This window comes from Manis pentadactyla, chromosome 13, assembly GCF_030020395.1.
Source record: "Manis pentadactyla isolate mManPen7 chromosome 13, mManPen7.hap1, whole genome shotgun sequence".
Classification (NCBI taxonomy): domain Eukaryota; kingdom Metazoa; phylum Chordata; class Mammalia; order Pholidota; family Manidae; genus Manis; species Manis pentadactyla.
The window spans coordinates 69906790-69922759 of record NC_080031.1 but is presented as its reverse complement, the minus strand read 5'-3'; the positions used below and the strand labels follow the sequence as shown (position 1 = coordinate 69922759).

Sequence of the window (15970 nt, the reverse complement as noted above, 5' to 3'; positions counted from 1 at the left end):
TGGGACATTTGAGTTGTTTCCGATATTTTGCTATTGTAAATAATTCTGCAATTCACATCTTTTATATATAAAACTTTTTCAGTATTGCTGTATTAGAGAAAGACTTTAGATGGCAAGTCAAAAGAAGTCAGTTCACCCTGGCTAAAGCAAAAAGGAAATACATTAGCTTGCATAGCTAAAAAGCTGGGGATGGATATGGTTTCAGGCATGGCTGGACTCAGGGGCTACTTGGTATTTTCAGAAATCTTTCTCTACCTCCTGTCACAACTTCTCTCTGCCAGTTTCCTTCTCAGGCCTGCTCCCTGACATCCTTTTCCGAGATTGCCAGCACAAGTCCCATGACTGGGGCTCACTGCTGGGGTCAAACACCTATCCCTAAGCTAGTCATTGCGCCAGGACAGGAGATCTGGAAAGCCAACAGAACGTCCCTGCTCCCTCTCCCATCTCGCTCCCCAACCACCCTTGCTCTGCACACCTGAACTTTGCTGTCTCTTGAACCCACCAGCCTTCTCTTCACCCAGGACCACTGCTCTTGTCCCCTCTGCCTCACACTCTCCCCATGACATCCCTGTGGCCCCCCTCTTCCCTCAGTTCCCACTCAGGGACTTCCCTGACCATTCCTCACTCTCTCCCCTCTCTCCCTGCTCTGTTTCTCTTCAGAAACTCATGACTACCTGATGTCCTATTGTACATTCATGTTTGAATTACTTGTCTCCTTCCATGGGAACCATAAGGGCTGACACTGTTTGCAGCTCTATCAGGCACTCAATATTTACCAGATGAGTTTATGAGCCCAGATATGTTCCCATCCATAGGGTCAGCCTACCCTGAGGACTAAAATATGTGAGGGAATGGTGTGGTTCCCCCAAATGGGCAGCCGTCCCCAGCACACTGGGGCCTGCATGCTGCCCTGGCCAAAACAGTGTCACCCCTTACAACTTCAGATCACTTTCTAAAGCAGTCGTCCAGCAGTGGGACCGCAAAGGGCATGAGTGTTCTGAGTTCTTAAGTACGTATGTTATCTCCCCCATAAACATTCTTTTCATAGCAGACCAAATAATCTTCCTTAAACATGGACCACATCATGCCCTCCCCAGCTTAAAACTGATAGCCACCTATGGCACTGCAGAAGAAGGGCCCCCTGACCCTGGCACCAAGCCCCCTCCCCGTGCCTGCCCCACCTGAAATGGCCCTGGGCCAGCCTTCCTTCCCAACCTCTCAGGCTCTCTCCTGCCTGGAATCTGCTCATGCTGGGCTCAGGACCCTTGCACCTTCTCTTCCGTCTCTGCCTGGAAGGCCGGTTTAGCAGATCTTCCTTGAGCGCCACCTACTCTTTCTTCCTCAGGCCTCAGCTCGAATGTCCCCTCGGGTGGCCCTTCTTGGCCACTCGGGCAGCACTTCCTCCCACGCTATCCCGCAAACACGGCCTTGCCTTCACCCCCGACTCACACCCTTTTTGTTTGTTGCCCTATTTATTCTGTCTTCACCTCTAGAATGTGAGCTCTATGAAGCCCCTTCTCACTGCCCATGGCTGCAGCCCCAAAACTCAAAACTGCTACTGGCACATCAAAGGCCTTCAGAGCGTTTTTGTTGGAAAAAAATTAACAAATTTCTCTCCTGGAGGGTTATAGCAACTAACACCCCTATCAACAGTTAGAATGCTCATTTCACCTCATCTCTCACTGAAATGATGTTCTTAGAATACAGCTCAAGAGATGGAATTGTCTTGGGCCTTCAGTACGTGGGTCATGGAGGAGAAATTGTGGACTGTTTTCTGGCAGGCATCCTCCATCTGAACAGAGCTGAGGCCGCCCTGTACACCATGTTATAGCAGGGCCCCAACAGGATCTTACTTGCGCATCCAGTGAGTGCAGCCTGAATCTTCATCCCCATTACATAAATGGGGGCACACCTATTATGTATGTAAGAGCAAAAAGTTTCCTTTTTGTTGCAGCTAGACTCAGGGAACTTTCTAAAAATGCTACATTGAGTAAAAATTAGTGAATAATCAGCTCAAGCATTTGGGAGGTAGATGGGCACTGTTTCCGTGCACTTCCATCCCAAATTAGGCAGTTGTGTTAGTATTTTGACAGACCCCTCTCTAATTTGTTCATTAACATTAAGGGTACGTGTATTTTTGTACATTCATTTTTTTTGTTTTTGTTGGTATCATTAATATACGATTACATGAGCAACACTGTGGTTACTAGATTCCCCCCATTATCAAGTCCCCACCACATACCCCAATACAGTCACTGTCCATCAGCATAGTAAGTGTACATTCTAAGAATTTTAATTTTAAAAAGTCTCACCAGAAGAATTGATCTACATAAAAAGTATTTAATATAGAGAACACAAAAGCACCTTTGATCAGGTAAAAGTCCCTATGACATAGATGAGATTATCCTAATCAAATCTCCCTTTACCTGAAAAGAATTTCTGGTTGAATACAAAATAATGAACTTCATGAACCTGCCTTTTGCAGACCCATCTTCAGCCTCACTCAACGTGGGCATCATAATTAATTCAGCAAAATAATGATTGTGTTCTCCAGAAGAAAGCCAATACAAAGTTTTCTAGTTTAAAAACAGCACCACTGGAGGAAGGGGATATATATATCTTTTCTGTGCAAAGTCTCTAAGCAACTGATTTACCAAAATTCACGGAAACTAAACTTTGAGTGGTTGGTTTTTATAACATTCCTGTGATCTGGGGTGGGAAACAGAAGAAAGTGAGAAACCCAAGTAGAACAGTCACTTTGATGAATCAGAAGACACGTGCGCACAGCCCTGCCAGAGCGTGTTGTGCTTGTTTCCCGCCAGCTGGTCACCAGTCAGCGACCTCCACCACGAAGGGCGTTTTCACTTCTATCCTGCCGCTGTTAGTGATGGTGCAGTCGGTGAGAGGGCGGTCGTGCCCATCGGTTGCCTGGAGTTCTATGGAGTGGACCACTGTCTGATGAGAGAAAAGCAGGCCTGGGGTTCACTTCTGACCAGCAACTATGGCGACCAACACGGGAAATGAATGCCAAGTCTGAGAGCCCAAGTGGGAAATCAGTTTTTTGTTTTTGTTTTTATGATTACAGAAACCATGCAAGCAAATGATGGAAAACTTAAAACAGTCAGGAAATTTATACGTAACAGAATAAAATTCACCCACTAAATTGCTAATCAGAGAACATATCTGTGTATTTCCTCACTTCTTTTTATTATCACTTTATGTTCTTTTAAAAAATGTAGATGTTTTGGTAAACAGCTAGCTCTATTAAAAGTATTTCTACTCATTCATCTCAACCCAATTTGAGTCAGCTTCAGCTCCATGCTGTAACAGGAATAATAAAATGGGACAGCAAGCCAGTTGGGTCTGCTGCCAGCCATTAATCTGCAGGTTGAGTGTGACGCTACTTAACTCCAACCGCACAGTGGTGTGAAGGCCCTTCCTCTACCCTGGAAGGCTTCACAAGCCCAGGTACCACCCATGGTTCACACTGAAGGTGGGAGGATTGGTCAAGGACTAAGAACATCAGCCTCTGGTGGGTCTTCTAACCAGAGTTGAGACAGAAATAGCAATGAAGTGTGTGGGTGCCTTGGACATGGTATGTCACCTAATCCAATCTCTGGCTAACTTAGGTTAATGTGAGATAAAAGACCAGCATTCATCTTCTTATAATATATATTTCTAAACAGACTGTGTGTGCATGTGTGTGTATATACACACACGAGTACCTGAAGCAGTGGCTACACGTCTGAATGACCTGTGGCATGTCCTAAAAATGCTTATTTGATGGTTACAGTGGAAATTTCAATGCTGTGTATATCTTACCACAATGATGAAAAATGCTTATTTGTGGAACCCAGCTCTGGAGGTTCTGATTCTATAAGTCTGAGGTGCAGTCCAGAAAACTCAAGTGTTAACAAAGCAATCCAGATGATCCCTGAGGGATCCAGGAGTGGAACTTTGGAGAATCTGCAAATTAAACTATATGGAACACACACATACACATGTATTTTCTTTTCTTCCAGAAAGTTCATAGTTTTCATTAGTTTCTCAAAGATGTTTATGACCCATAAAATGCCAAGGACTGTGCCTATGAGACCAGGCAGCAGGCCTCCCGGGATGCATACCAGCGGGTGGAGGGAAGTTGGTGGAGTCGATGAGGGAAGGCAGACAGACATCAGAGCTGGAAGAAAAGCAATGGCCAGAAGAAAACCCAGAACTTGTGCTCCTCATTTCTCTCACAGCTTAGTGTGATGCTGTGTGCAAAACACTTGGTGAATGAATGCGTGAGTCAGTTTGCATTTAAACTAGGTAGAACCTGGTTAGGCTCAGTGGCCAAAAACCCTGTGTTTAGCTCATTTCAAAAGCACAGTTAAGAGTCCTGAGGAGTGCTAGAATTTGTTATTATTTAAGAATAGATTCTTTTGAGGACAGTAACTGCTCATGAGAATATGGGCATGTTCTTCATTGTGATGGGATGCAAAGTGCTATCCCCTCATGGAGTGCTGTGCGCCAGCGTGTTTCCCCGGCGCCCCATGTGCTAACGAGAATTCCATCTTTGATGGCTCATGGGTGAGCCCTGGGCTTGTGAAGCCTTCCAGGGTAGAGGAAGAGGCCTTTACACTGTTGTGCAGTTGGAGTTAAGTAAGGCAGTTGAACACTGCCTTTTTTGTAAGAGAGGTTCTATTCCGCCGGCTCTGTTCCCGGCTTTCTGTTCGGTAGAATCAGAACAGCAGGTAGAAGTTGTGGAAGAATTGCCGTGAGTGAGATTGATTTCATTACCTTTGGACAAGGGAGGCAAACAACTCATATGAAAGCAAAACAAAATGAGACGAAATATAAAGAGGACAAGGGAGTGGAGGACGGCCCAGGATCAGGCAGGGCAGACCTTACACAGCCGGTTCAGCACCTGGAAGAGCTTCTCTGGCAGTTCTTAAGGAGGAGAAATGTTGGGAGTGGAAGAGAATGAGGACTTTCAGAAGTGTTCTATGGATTTATGAATGACCCCTTGCATATTCTTTGAGACATACCGGTGCAGATTTGAATTCTCTTTAGTAACTTTATTCTTACTCTGTGTATCTCTGAAGATGATTTGCATCTGTACTGAACCACATGGGGCTCAGAGCTTTAAAAGCACATGTATTTTTTAATGATGGTAGGAAACACAAAGCATCAAATTTGCTGTCTTACTCATTTCTAAGTGTACAGTTCAATAGTATTAAGTATATTCAGTGTTGTGCAAGTAATCTCCGGAACTTTTTCTTGTGAAACTGAAACTATTTATCCACTGAATGCCAAGTCCCCATTTCCTCATCCCCCCAGTCCCTGGCAACCACTGTTCTACTTTGTGTTTTTATATATTTGACTACTTTTAGATACCTTATATAAGTGGAATCAGCCAGTCTTTTTGTGACTGGCTCATTTTACTTAATATAACATCCTTACGGTTCATCCATGTAGAAGCATGTGACAAGATTTCTTTCCTTTGTAAGGCTGAATAATATCCCATTGGATGCACACGTGGAGCCCTGGTTTTATTTGGTTACATTAAAAAGTTTCCATTTATATCAAATAGTGAGATAAATTAGATACTCAGCTGCTTCTATCCCATGTTCCTAACAATATATAATTCATCCACCTTTGAAGAGGACAATCAGCATGTAACAATGGACCTCTAACAAGCACATTTAAGATGAAAATAATCACTGAAAGTATTCTCATTATAAAGCTCTGAATGGGAAAAAATAATATATCAAGTTACCATTCCATCGATGACTTTTCCAAATACGACGTGTTTGCCATCCAGCCAGGTGGGCTTGGTCAAGGTGATAAAGAACTGAGAGCCATTGGTGTCAGGCCCGGCATTGGCCATGCTGACCCACCCGATGCCATAATGCTTCAGTTTGAAGTTCTCATCAGGAAATGTCTCACCGTAAATGCTTACACCTGGATGAGACAAGACAGAAAAGGGGAGAATCAGCAGATGCATGAAAGTAAATTCTTTGAAGGGAAGCCTAAGGTTTTAGCAGAATTGACTAATGGAACCCTACAGGAGGTAGGAGGGGGATAAGATAGCCTAACATAAGGAGAGGATAAAATGAACTCCTCAGGGAAGCAGGGCACCAGGGACTGAAGCAAACAAACAAAAGCCTTAAAGGTGACACAAGATAGCAGAGTTGGCAGTGACCCTCGGGCCCCAAACCAAGACCCAAACCGTCACCAAGCAAGTCCATGATTTTGCTCTGAAATGAGAAGTAGCTAACAGGCAGGATGATGTCATAAAGCCAGATGGGAAGGTTTGTGAACCAGCCTAGTGGCTCGATCCCCGTCCCCAGGCTCAGGCCGCTTGTCCTGGGTCACTGCTACCTCCACACCCAAACAGGGAGCAGTAAGCACCTAATACACACCCTCAGCTAGTTCCCACCGCGACTCTATGGAACCTAGATTCTCAATCCCCTTCCGAGTGACAAACAGAGGCCACAAAACTTAAAAAACAGCTGAGCAGAACTTGAACATCTGACCTCCCGACTCTAAAGCTGGTATGCTTCCTTGCCTGAGCACGGCGAGCAACAGCAGCCAGCCTGGAGGTTGTTAAGCCCAATGACTTCAGGGTGCGGAGGGGATGGCGATTGGGAGCATCAGTGATCCAGCTTCGAACGGAAGCTCCAAAGGCAGGCATGTGGGCTGGAGTTCTGGCAGAGCAGCGAGCAGAGCAGAACACATCTTTTCCCATAAAACAACACTATGGACCATGAGAAATATCTGCTTCATCCTCCAGCACCTTGAGTGCCTGTCATGCCCGCTTCCTCCCCTTCTACAGGTCTCCTTAGCCATCGGTTACAACCTTAAGATCCACAGAAGCACCGGAAGTGGATACCAAAGGTAAGTGATGTATAGCTAGTTGGTCAGTGACAGGTGAGGTGGTCCGGAAGGAAAGCTCTCCTTACAGAGGTCTAGGCTACATTTAACTATCCAAAGGGTCCTGCTCAAAATTGGAGAATTTTAACTCAAGACATGCATACGCATGTTTGCATACATGCATGCACACATACACACATGCACTCACAAGGCAGGGAAGGCGGAGAGAAAGAGACACCTAGAAAAGAGGACACAGTGAGGCTCAGTCACCATTCCTGCTGGGCCCCAGGGTAGGACAGAGGGATGCCAGTTCCAAAGGGCTCTCCCAGGGAGACCCAACTCTGTAGCATCTTCACACCATCCCCTGGGCACTTGCTCCAGCCCATTAACCCAAGTCACCTGAGCCTGTTTTCTCTGCCCCATTCTACATCCCCACACCCTGCAGCCCTTGTGCAAGGGCTAAAAGTAGTCCTCCTGAAATAAACCATTGCCATACACATAGAAGGAAAATTGGGCTTTGAAAGTGGCCTGAGTGTTTCTTCAACAGGTCGGCACTTTAATGTCCACCAAGACCAGTATTTCCTGAACCAAAAATCTTCAACCTGAAGTAAATTTAAATTGCATGTAGTTATGTATATCATCTGTGTTCAGGAAAAGCCCTCACCACATTTCTGAGGGAAAACAGTGCAGGGAGCTGGGGAGCTGGACTCCTCAATGAGAAACAACAGTAAGCTTAGGGATATTTGAAACTCTATAAATGTAATTATTTGTCTTGACAGCCCCAGTCCTCCTCTACCAGCATCCACACTGGGAGGTGGCTGCCAATCCAGTGTACAAACAACCTTACAGTCTTCCTGTCCTTCCCACGACAGACATCTTTCTATATATACTAGTGGTCTCGCAGTTTAATAGCTGCAAAACAGTCTACTAAATGAATATACTCACCGTGGAAAGATAAAGAACATCAAAGTAATAATGTTTCAAATTAGGAAGCCCCACTCATTTGTACCTACCAGGATTCAGGCAAATGAGGCACCCCCAAAACCTATCCTTCTTAAGGAAATAGTTTGGTGGTCTTTATGACTTTATTCCTTAAATCTTGGACTTCGCTAGGTTGGGTGAATATGTTGGCTTCATCTAAGGTTCCCACATGGTCAGTAGGTAAGGGAAACGTGCACACGACAGGGTTACCTCCAGTGCCATCTCCGTGGGTGAAGTCTCCTCCTTGAATCATGAAATCTTTGATGACACGATGAAATTTGCTTCCTTTATATCCATATCCTTTCTAAAGAGATCATGGCAATTGAATATACAAGCAGCTATAACCCATACTGAAAGAGAAATCCCAGTGTTTTATCTCGAAATGACAAAATGAGAAAATAACACAAAACAGCTATAGAGCTTGATTAGGTCCCTGATATAATTCACTGATATTTATCATTAGCTGGCAAAATAAATATATAAACTGTGGGAGGAAAGTATTAGTGTGAATAAGTAGAAGAGGGTAATCTGCATTTTCACTTGATTGCAGCCCCTCATTTTCTAGAACCCTAAGGACACTGAATGCCTGAAAAATCAGATTTTATAGGAAAATAAAGTAAAATGTTATGTCTCGGGTTCCTCTGACCAAGTAATTTAATAGTGTATTTCCCAGAAGACATCTTTATGCTTAGCTTAAGAGAAGGAAGATCTAATGCTGTGCACGAAGGAAATAAAGCTCAGACATACCTCTCCTGTTGCCAGAGCGACAAAATTTTCCACAGTCTTGGGCACGACTTTTCCAAAGAGGCCCATCACAATCCTGCCAACATCTTTGTCTCCAATCCTCACATCAAAGAAGACCTGCATGTGGTTGACAGGCAGAGTGGAAGGTGATAACGTGGAAAAGCCACCAATACAAGGTAAGAGAAAATTAAAATCTGAGAATTGATCTGTATATGAAAGCCCTGCTCAGCAGTATTTTATGAGTCTTGAAGGAGCATGAGCTAAATTAAAGGTCCTCTGAAACCATTTTGTGGGTGCATTTCCCTCACAAATATTCATTCAACAAACATTTATTGGGTACCACCTATGGGCCAGGCACTGTTACTAGGTACTGGGTTGGATGTTTGGCTCCATACCGTCCACTTGCCCACACACCCCATACAAACACTGCTACTTCCTGTTTCCCAGCTTTAGGGATGAAGATTAGAGTGGAAACTTGCTGCTCTTCTGCAAGCTAATGCTCTGTAGTCTTGGCAGGAGAAAGAAAATGGTGAGGAGATGAGGAGAGAAATACTCTAACCATCTAGATTTACTTTTTGCAGCTTTGAACAGTGCCAAACTGCCAATGAGTTCTCAACAGACATCTGCTGTCAAGGGAGCTGTGAAAGATGATCAAACACAACATGGTTCTCCATAAAGCCTGTCACTCACTTCCAAGCACAGTCAGGCCCCAGGTCCCCAGCCCCGCCCAGAGCACTGACGCAACCATTTACCCTGTAAACTTTAGACACTGAATTCGGTTGGCAGAGAAAACACTTCCAGGAGTCAGTGTGAGTCACTTTTTTGCAGATAAACCTTAAAAGTTCTCTTGGCCTTTTTCAAAAAACTGTTTGATCTGAAATGAAATTATATACATTTTGCATCACAAATCACTGTGTTAAGATGACTCTGAGACAGAATGCTTGAAAAGGCCACGGAGTCTAAGGGCATTCTACTAGCAAGTTTAGGTTATAGGAACCAATTTACTGTTTGAATGAGTAAAAAAAGACATTCAAGAGATGGCTTTAAAAAATATAAGAAGGGTTGTCAAAGAAAAGATGTCTTACAGTTTAGAAAAATCATGAAGTAAAGACTGTCAAGTTTTAGTTCAAGACAAGAGCTTCTGCCAATACGTCAGTATGTCTGTCACAGGGTGACATGATATTTAGTGTTCCATGTGGCATTTTACATTTTTTACATGGCAAAGCAGCAAAAACTGTATTGTTATTTACATGGTAGAACTTTACAGAATGCATAAAACACCATGCCCTTAAAAGAGGAGGCAATGCAATAGAGGAGAACAATTCAACAAGCTTCAGGGACAGGAAGATCCTTAGCAAAGGGAGTCCCAAGCCAAGGAGTAAATCCAGTACAGGCAATAATCAAGCAGCAGTGGGAAATGAATCAGGGGTGTAATACTGCAGGAAAACCATAGAAGACACTAGAAAAACTAGAGAAAATAAAGCCTGTGGATGTTTAGACAGCAAGGAAAATAAAATGTGCAAGAGCAGCATGAGAAGATGAAGGAAAGACATGTCACGCAGTCTAACTCTTCAATAAAAACCTGATTTTCTTATACATGCTCCATCATACATACAGTTTTTTCCCAAACTGTAGCATCCTTCAACTTACAGAGCATTTTTCCCAATGCTAATGGAAATGATAAAATCACACCTTATTTAGTGAACAAGTATATCAAAGATCCATTAAAAGGCACTCACTGTGAGGGTACGAGCTATAGAGGAGTCCCTGTGCTGAGGCAGCGTGGGCCCAGCACCCCCAGACACCCAGGCTGGGAGGAACGCTAAGGGCTGAGGGAAGCATCCTTGGAAAGGCGTGACAGGAGGCGGGCCTGAAGGAGGCCAGCAGTCTCCAGGGACAAGAATGGGTACGGCCCTGCCTGGCAGAATCCCCTCTGGAACCCAAGCACCACAGCAGGAAGTGTGGTCTGTGGTCTGCCTTTTCCAGAAGGCAGAGGAAGGATGCTGGCCACGGGAATGGAAGGATGGGGTAAAGGGAGAGACATTTAAATAAAGGGGGACACGGGAGGAGGGGGAGAGAAGGAAGGATGCGAACAACACCTAGTCACTGGCATCTCTTAGAGAATTCATCCTCACCCCATCCTTGGTGGGAGCAGCAGGCACGACTGTCACCAGTTTACAGATGATGAAAGTGAGGATTTGGGAGGTTAAGTGATTTACTGCAGTTTCCCAGCAAGGAGTGTGAAAGTTAAAATTTCAGTCTTAGGCTGCGTCCCAGTTGGGCTGCAATTTACTTTGAATCCAGCTCTCCTGGTGTAGTCAGGGAACTCCGAAGGGGTAGAAGCAGTGTTTTTAAGACCCCCAGTGCCCAGCCCAGGGTTGGCTCAAGCAGGTCCTCAAAAACTGCCAGGCAATGCCTAATGAGGAGCAGGGCACACACACACACCTAGACAGAGGGTGAAGCAGGGCCCAAGGGGCTGCCAGGCAAAGCCTCCCCGCACACCTCTCACCCTCAGGTCATCTCTGACTTGGCTGCAAGCCCTGGGAACAGGCCCTGTGCTGGGTGAGGGGTGGGGCTGCACAGACCTTGTCCTCATGGGGCTTAGGGAGCCACAGGAGAGAAGGCCTGCACAAGTAGCTACAGTGTAACAGGAAACCAAGGTTGATAAGAAGACTAGGACAGATAAAATGTTGTGGTTAGAGTGACGATTATCTATAGGGATTGGGCAGGCTTCCTGGATGAGGCGGTGCTTCCACAGTGCACTTTCGAAAAGTGGGCACCTCAGCCACTCCTTTCCTCCCTCTCCTCCCTCGAGGCTGCCTAAGAAAGTCATTTGAAAATCATGGAGCACTGGTGGAGGGAAGAGACACTCACATAGCCTGACCCAAACCCCTGCAGGGTTAACCCTTCCATCTCCAAAGTAACTAGGGAAGACACCAAGTGCCTGAGCTGTGATGTGAGGAAACTGTTCTCAAACCCGGCGCCATCCCTAAGCGGCCTTGGGACCTTGCGCAAGTTAATTAAACTGAGTTCCCGGTCCTCATCTGTGAGACAGATGATGATGTCTGACACAGGAGGATTCATAAGATCACACAAATCACACGAACTACTGACTTTTAAATCAGGAACTTAAATCAGAGCTAAGCCCTTGAGCTGATTTATCACATCTAATAGGCCTCCCAGGTAGGTATGACTTCCATCTCCATTCACAGGAGGAAAGGGAGCCTCAGACAGGAGTTAACTCGCCCAGTCACCCAGCCATAGCCGCTAGGCCATGCCATCCTCAGAAAGTGGCAGCAGGCTGTGACTGTGCCACTGCAGCTGGAAAGATGGCAGCAGTATTCTCTGGCCTGGCACAGAGCCCATGGCATGTGCTGCAAAGTGCAAGGCTGCAAATGCCAATTCAAAGTCTGGACTTTGAAGCAGTGAGCCAGAGCCCCGACTTGAAGGCCTCTGTGCAGGAAGCTGAGGCCCTGGCTGGGAGCCAGATCCACGGACAAGGCGGCAGCCACAAAAGGGCCCTGTTGGAGGACAGACCACGTCATGTCTTTCTTATTTACAGATTCCTATTTTTAAATGAAGTCAAGAGGAAAGAAAAGGAGAAGATGGCTGGGGAAAACAACACACTGGAGTGATGGCCAATTCGTCTACTTTTCCACACCTGTCAGAGAAACAATTTTTAACATCTCCAATTCAGTAGACTTAGTTGTTTTACAAGTCCACTGAAAAAGTAATTCAGCAGAGTCCAATCTGTGGAAGACTCACCTACACAATTAGCTTTTAGAACTTAATGACAAATTTGGGTGGGACAAAAAGATAAATATTGTGACAATTCTGAGAACAGCTCATGACAACTCTCTCAATGAGAGCACCCTAGACTAGGGGCTAAGATGAGATGCTCCAGCTCCTCCCCTCCGTCCCCCGGAGTTTGTGATGACTCGCTCTGCAGTGGGTCTCTGCCTTCCCTGGTGAAGCTTCTTCGCCAATACTGCAGGTGATGTACTCACACTAAGAAATCACTCGTCTCTGATTCACATCTAACTGGGAATCCTGTATTTTATCCGGGAATCCTACTCCCTTTCCCCGAACCCCAGAGAAAACGCCGGCAAGTTGTTAGTTACACTTGAAAAATCTATTTCAAGTGCTTCTCTTGCTCCCCATTTCCATGATTATCACTTCTAATCCAAGCCACCACCAGCTGGACTGTGACACGGAGACCTGAGTGACCGCCCAGTTCACACTCCACTGAGTGACCACAGTGATTGTCCAAAAGCATATGAGATCATGTCCCACGCTTAAAACCCTTCAGTGGCTCTGACTCCTTAGAATAAAACGTCAAATTATAAGACTAATTGCCTCAAAACCCACACTCCTCACTGTGGCCTCAAAGGCCCTGCTTGATCTGCTGCTGCTCAATCCTCCAAACTCATCCCAAGCCACTCCCGTTGCATCCCCAGGCTGAAGCCAAACTGCCCCGTTTCTCTCCTCTGGATGCACCGATTGCTTCCCTGTCTGGAGATCTTTACACATGCAGTCCCCTTTGCCTCCTAAATTCTTTCCCAGGTGATTTTTCTTATCCTTCACCCAATCTACAACTGGGTTTACAGTAGTCCCCCCTTATCTGTGGTTTCAGTTACCCTCGGCCAACTGCGGTCCAGAAGCAGATGATCCTCCTTCTGAAGTATGGTCAGAAGGCCAGTAGTGGCCTAACGCTAAGGCACAGTGCCTGCGTCCTTCGCCTCACTGCATCTCATCACGCGGGCATTTTTTTCATCTCAAAAGAATGGTATGATACAATAATATTTTGAGAGCAAGAGAACACATTCACATAACTTTTATTGCGTTGTATTTTTGTAATTGTTCTATTTTGTTATAATTGTTACTAATCTCATACTGTGCCTAACTCACGAATTAAATTTTACCACAGGTGTGTACATATAGGAAACAGTACGTACGTACAGGGTTGGGGCCTCTCTGTGGATTCAGGCACCTACTGGGGGCCTTGGATCATATCCCCCGTGGAGAAGGGGGAACTACTGTATTGCCTTCATTTCATAACTTTATGAATTTTATGTTTATGGCTGTAGGTCAAGTACTGTGTGCAAACTTAAGGAACCCTCCACCCCCAGCGCTTCAGCTCTGGGGCCTTGTGCAAGCCATTTCCCAAAACTAGAAGTGCTCAAAAGATCAAGGGGCTGGGAGCACAATCAGCGCTCCCAACAGCCAGGCCAAGCCTGCCTCGCGCGGGCAGGCTGCGGGGCGTGGCCTTCTGCTCCCTCAGGCTGCCCCAGAGGTTGGGTCCACCTACGGAACCTTCCCTCATTCTCCCCGCTCCTTGGGCGGGGTCTGCGGAGACGATTTAAGCATTCTACTCCTAGTCCCACACTATCATTTCCACTGGCAAACACTGGAGTACCGTTAGGACCACTTGCAGCTGCCCCTCCGTCGATTCCTAGCCCGAGGGTTTTTCTGGAAGTGGCGATCAAGCGCAACCTAATCATTCCCTCCCAGCCTCCGTCCCTCTCTGTACCCTCGCGTTACCTTCTAACATTGGGTACACGCTCAAAAAAAGAACTGAGGCTGGAAAGACGCAGTCCATGGCAGAGTTTCCCCTAAGAGATGAAGAGTCCCTCGGCCTTACCGGCGCCGTCTGTGCCCCGCTAGCTCCACCCCAAAGCCCAAGGTCTCCCGCCAGCCGCTCAAGGCTGAGAGCGCACGTCTCCCTCCCGGGCAGGACGACGGATCCTAAACGGAGCATAGCCTCCCGTTGGAGCAGAGCAGGTAACGCCTCCAGGCCGGGCGACCCGCGGCGGGCGGCCAGGCCGCAGCCGCTCGGCGCCGAGCGCGTCTCCTCCCCGCCGCCCCCATCCTTCCTGCTTCTGAGCCCAGGCCCCGCCACGCCAAAGGCAGTGATCGGGCTGCCCCTTCCCGGAGAAAGGGCCCGCCGGTTCCGGAAGCTGCTCGGGGCCCCGGCCTGGTCCCGTCGGGCCACACACCCGGGAACCGAGTGTAATCCGCAGGCGGCGGGGGCGGGCTGGGCCTCGGCCCCGCGCCCCACGCGCTCCGAGCCGGCAGCCCCCCGCCCAGCTCCGCGCCCCCTGACGCTGCCCGGACGCTGAGGTCCCAGGCCCCAAAGCTCCCCCCCATCCCGCGGCCGGCAGGAGAAGTTGCTGCACGCCGCCGGTCACCTTGGCAGTCACTGTGGGGCCTCGCCTGCGGGCGCCCGAGGCCCCCGCACACGGCACGAGCGCGCCGAGCCCCGCGCACAGCACGAGGGGCAGCAGCAGCCGGGGCCCCGGGCCCATGGCGAGCGGCGACCGCGACCTGGGCGCGCGGAGGGCTGCGGGCTGCGGGTTGGACTCCCGGCCGGCTGCGCCTGCGCGCTCCCCGTCGGTGGCGGGGCGGGCGTGCGGGCAGGGCCGGAACCTGGGGCGCGCTCCTCCCAAGTTCAGCCCAGTGACCCCAAGTAGGCGCTCCGGGAGGCGCGGCTCCGGACGCAGGCGGGGGCGACCGCCGTGCCTGCCGCGGAAGCACCGGACGCCGGGGGCGGGAGCGAACCCGCACCGCTGAGGCGCGGCGCTCCGGGGCGCGCGGACCCTCGGGCTCGGCCCGGAGCCGGAGAGCCTAGGGATGCGGCGGGCGCACCTCGGAACTTACCGCGTAGGCGCGTGGTAGCCCTGGGCGGATCTCGAGGGCGCTCGGGGCTCCTGGTCTGCCTGGCAGCTTGCGCGCCGTGGGGCAGGGGGCACTGCGGGCGGGTCCCCGTCTGTGACCGCAGCTGCCCTTGGAGGCCGCGCCTGCCACATTCCAATGTCCCATCAGAGACTTGAAGCTAAGCTGTGGCCTCCTCGCAGAGCGTTGGGACCTCGGATGGGTTGACTGTACTAGATAATTGGCCTCTCTCACTGAGATGATTCAAATTGGGTATATAATTTTTACAAATTTAAGAATTATGTTTATGGAGATTATTTAATGATATGGGGAAATGCTCGTTATATTTTTTAATGGAAAACTCAGATTGCAAAACCACATAGTAATTCTGATCTCAGCTGTGAAAATAAAGATATAAAGGCGTCTTTGAAAATGGAAAGAAATGCACCAAAACATTTATAGTAGCTATGGTGATAGAATTGCGGATCTTTGTTTTCTTTGTGATTTTCTGATTTCCCAGCTGTTGAGCGCATGTAAGTGTTTTATAGTCAGGAAAGCGTTATATTTAAACTCAATGCTTTCTGAATTAGGATTTTAAATAACTTTCTAAATTTTAGAGTAATATAGCCTGGTGCCTTTCCTTTCAAGCCGAGTTTCCTCTGGTAAGCAGATAACATTCCAACCATGTAACTAAGTGTAGATCTAAAATTACATTGGAACCATTTGTTATATTTAAAAA

General features: G+C 47.6%; 1 protein-coding gene and 1 long non-coding RNA gene across 3 annotated transcripts in view; one reads left to right on the top strand and one right to left on the bottom strand.

Moving 5' to 3' along the window:
• Positions 1 to 2271: 2271 nt before the first annotated feature.
• On the bottom strand, positions 2272 to 14982 carry PPIC (peptidylprolyl isomerase C). Its single transcript, XM_036903152.2, has 5 exons — positions 14769 to 14982; positions 8584 to 8697; positions 8047 to 8140; positions 5759 to 5943; positions 2272 to 2955 (listed from the first exon to the last, which is right to left on the bottom strand). Exons 1-5 carry the CDS (start codon positions 14883 to 14885, stop codon positions 2827 to 2829), a joined length of 639 nt encoding a protein of 212 aa, XP_036759047.1. The 5' UTR covers positions 14886 to 14982; the 3' UTR covers positions 2272 to 2826.
• LOC118921415 (uncharacterized) overlaps positions 13967 to 15970 on the top strand; it is a 36247-nt gene continuing 34243 nt past the window's right edge. For both annotated transcript variants that reach the window (XR_008993188.1, XR_008993189.1), the window contains exon 1: positions 13967 to 14361. This is a non-coding gene — a long non-coding RNA (uncharacterized LOC118921415). The remainder of the gene's footprint in view (positions 14362 to 15970) is intronic.

Coding starts and splice junctions, on each gene's coding strand:
- PPIC (XM_036903152.2), bottom strand. CDS start 14,885: ATGGGCCCGGGGCCCCGGCTGCTGCTGCCCCTCGTGCTGTGCGCGGGG. Junction 8,698..14,768: donor GCCCCACAGTGACTGCCAAG/GTGACCGGCGGC, acceptor AACCACATGCAG/GTCTTCTTTGATGTGAGGAT. Junction 5,944..8,046: donor CCACGGAGATGGCACTGGAG/GTAACCCTGTCG, acceptor TGTCTCATCCAG/GTGTAAGCATTTACGGTGAG.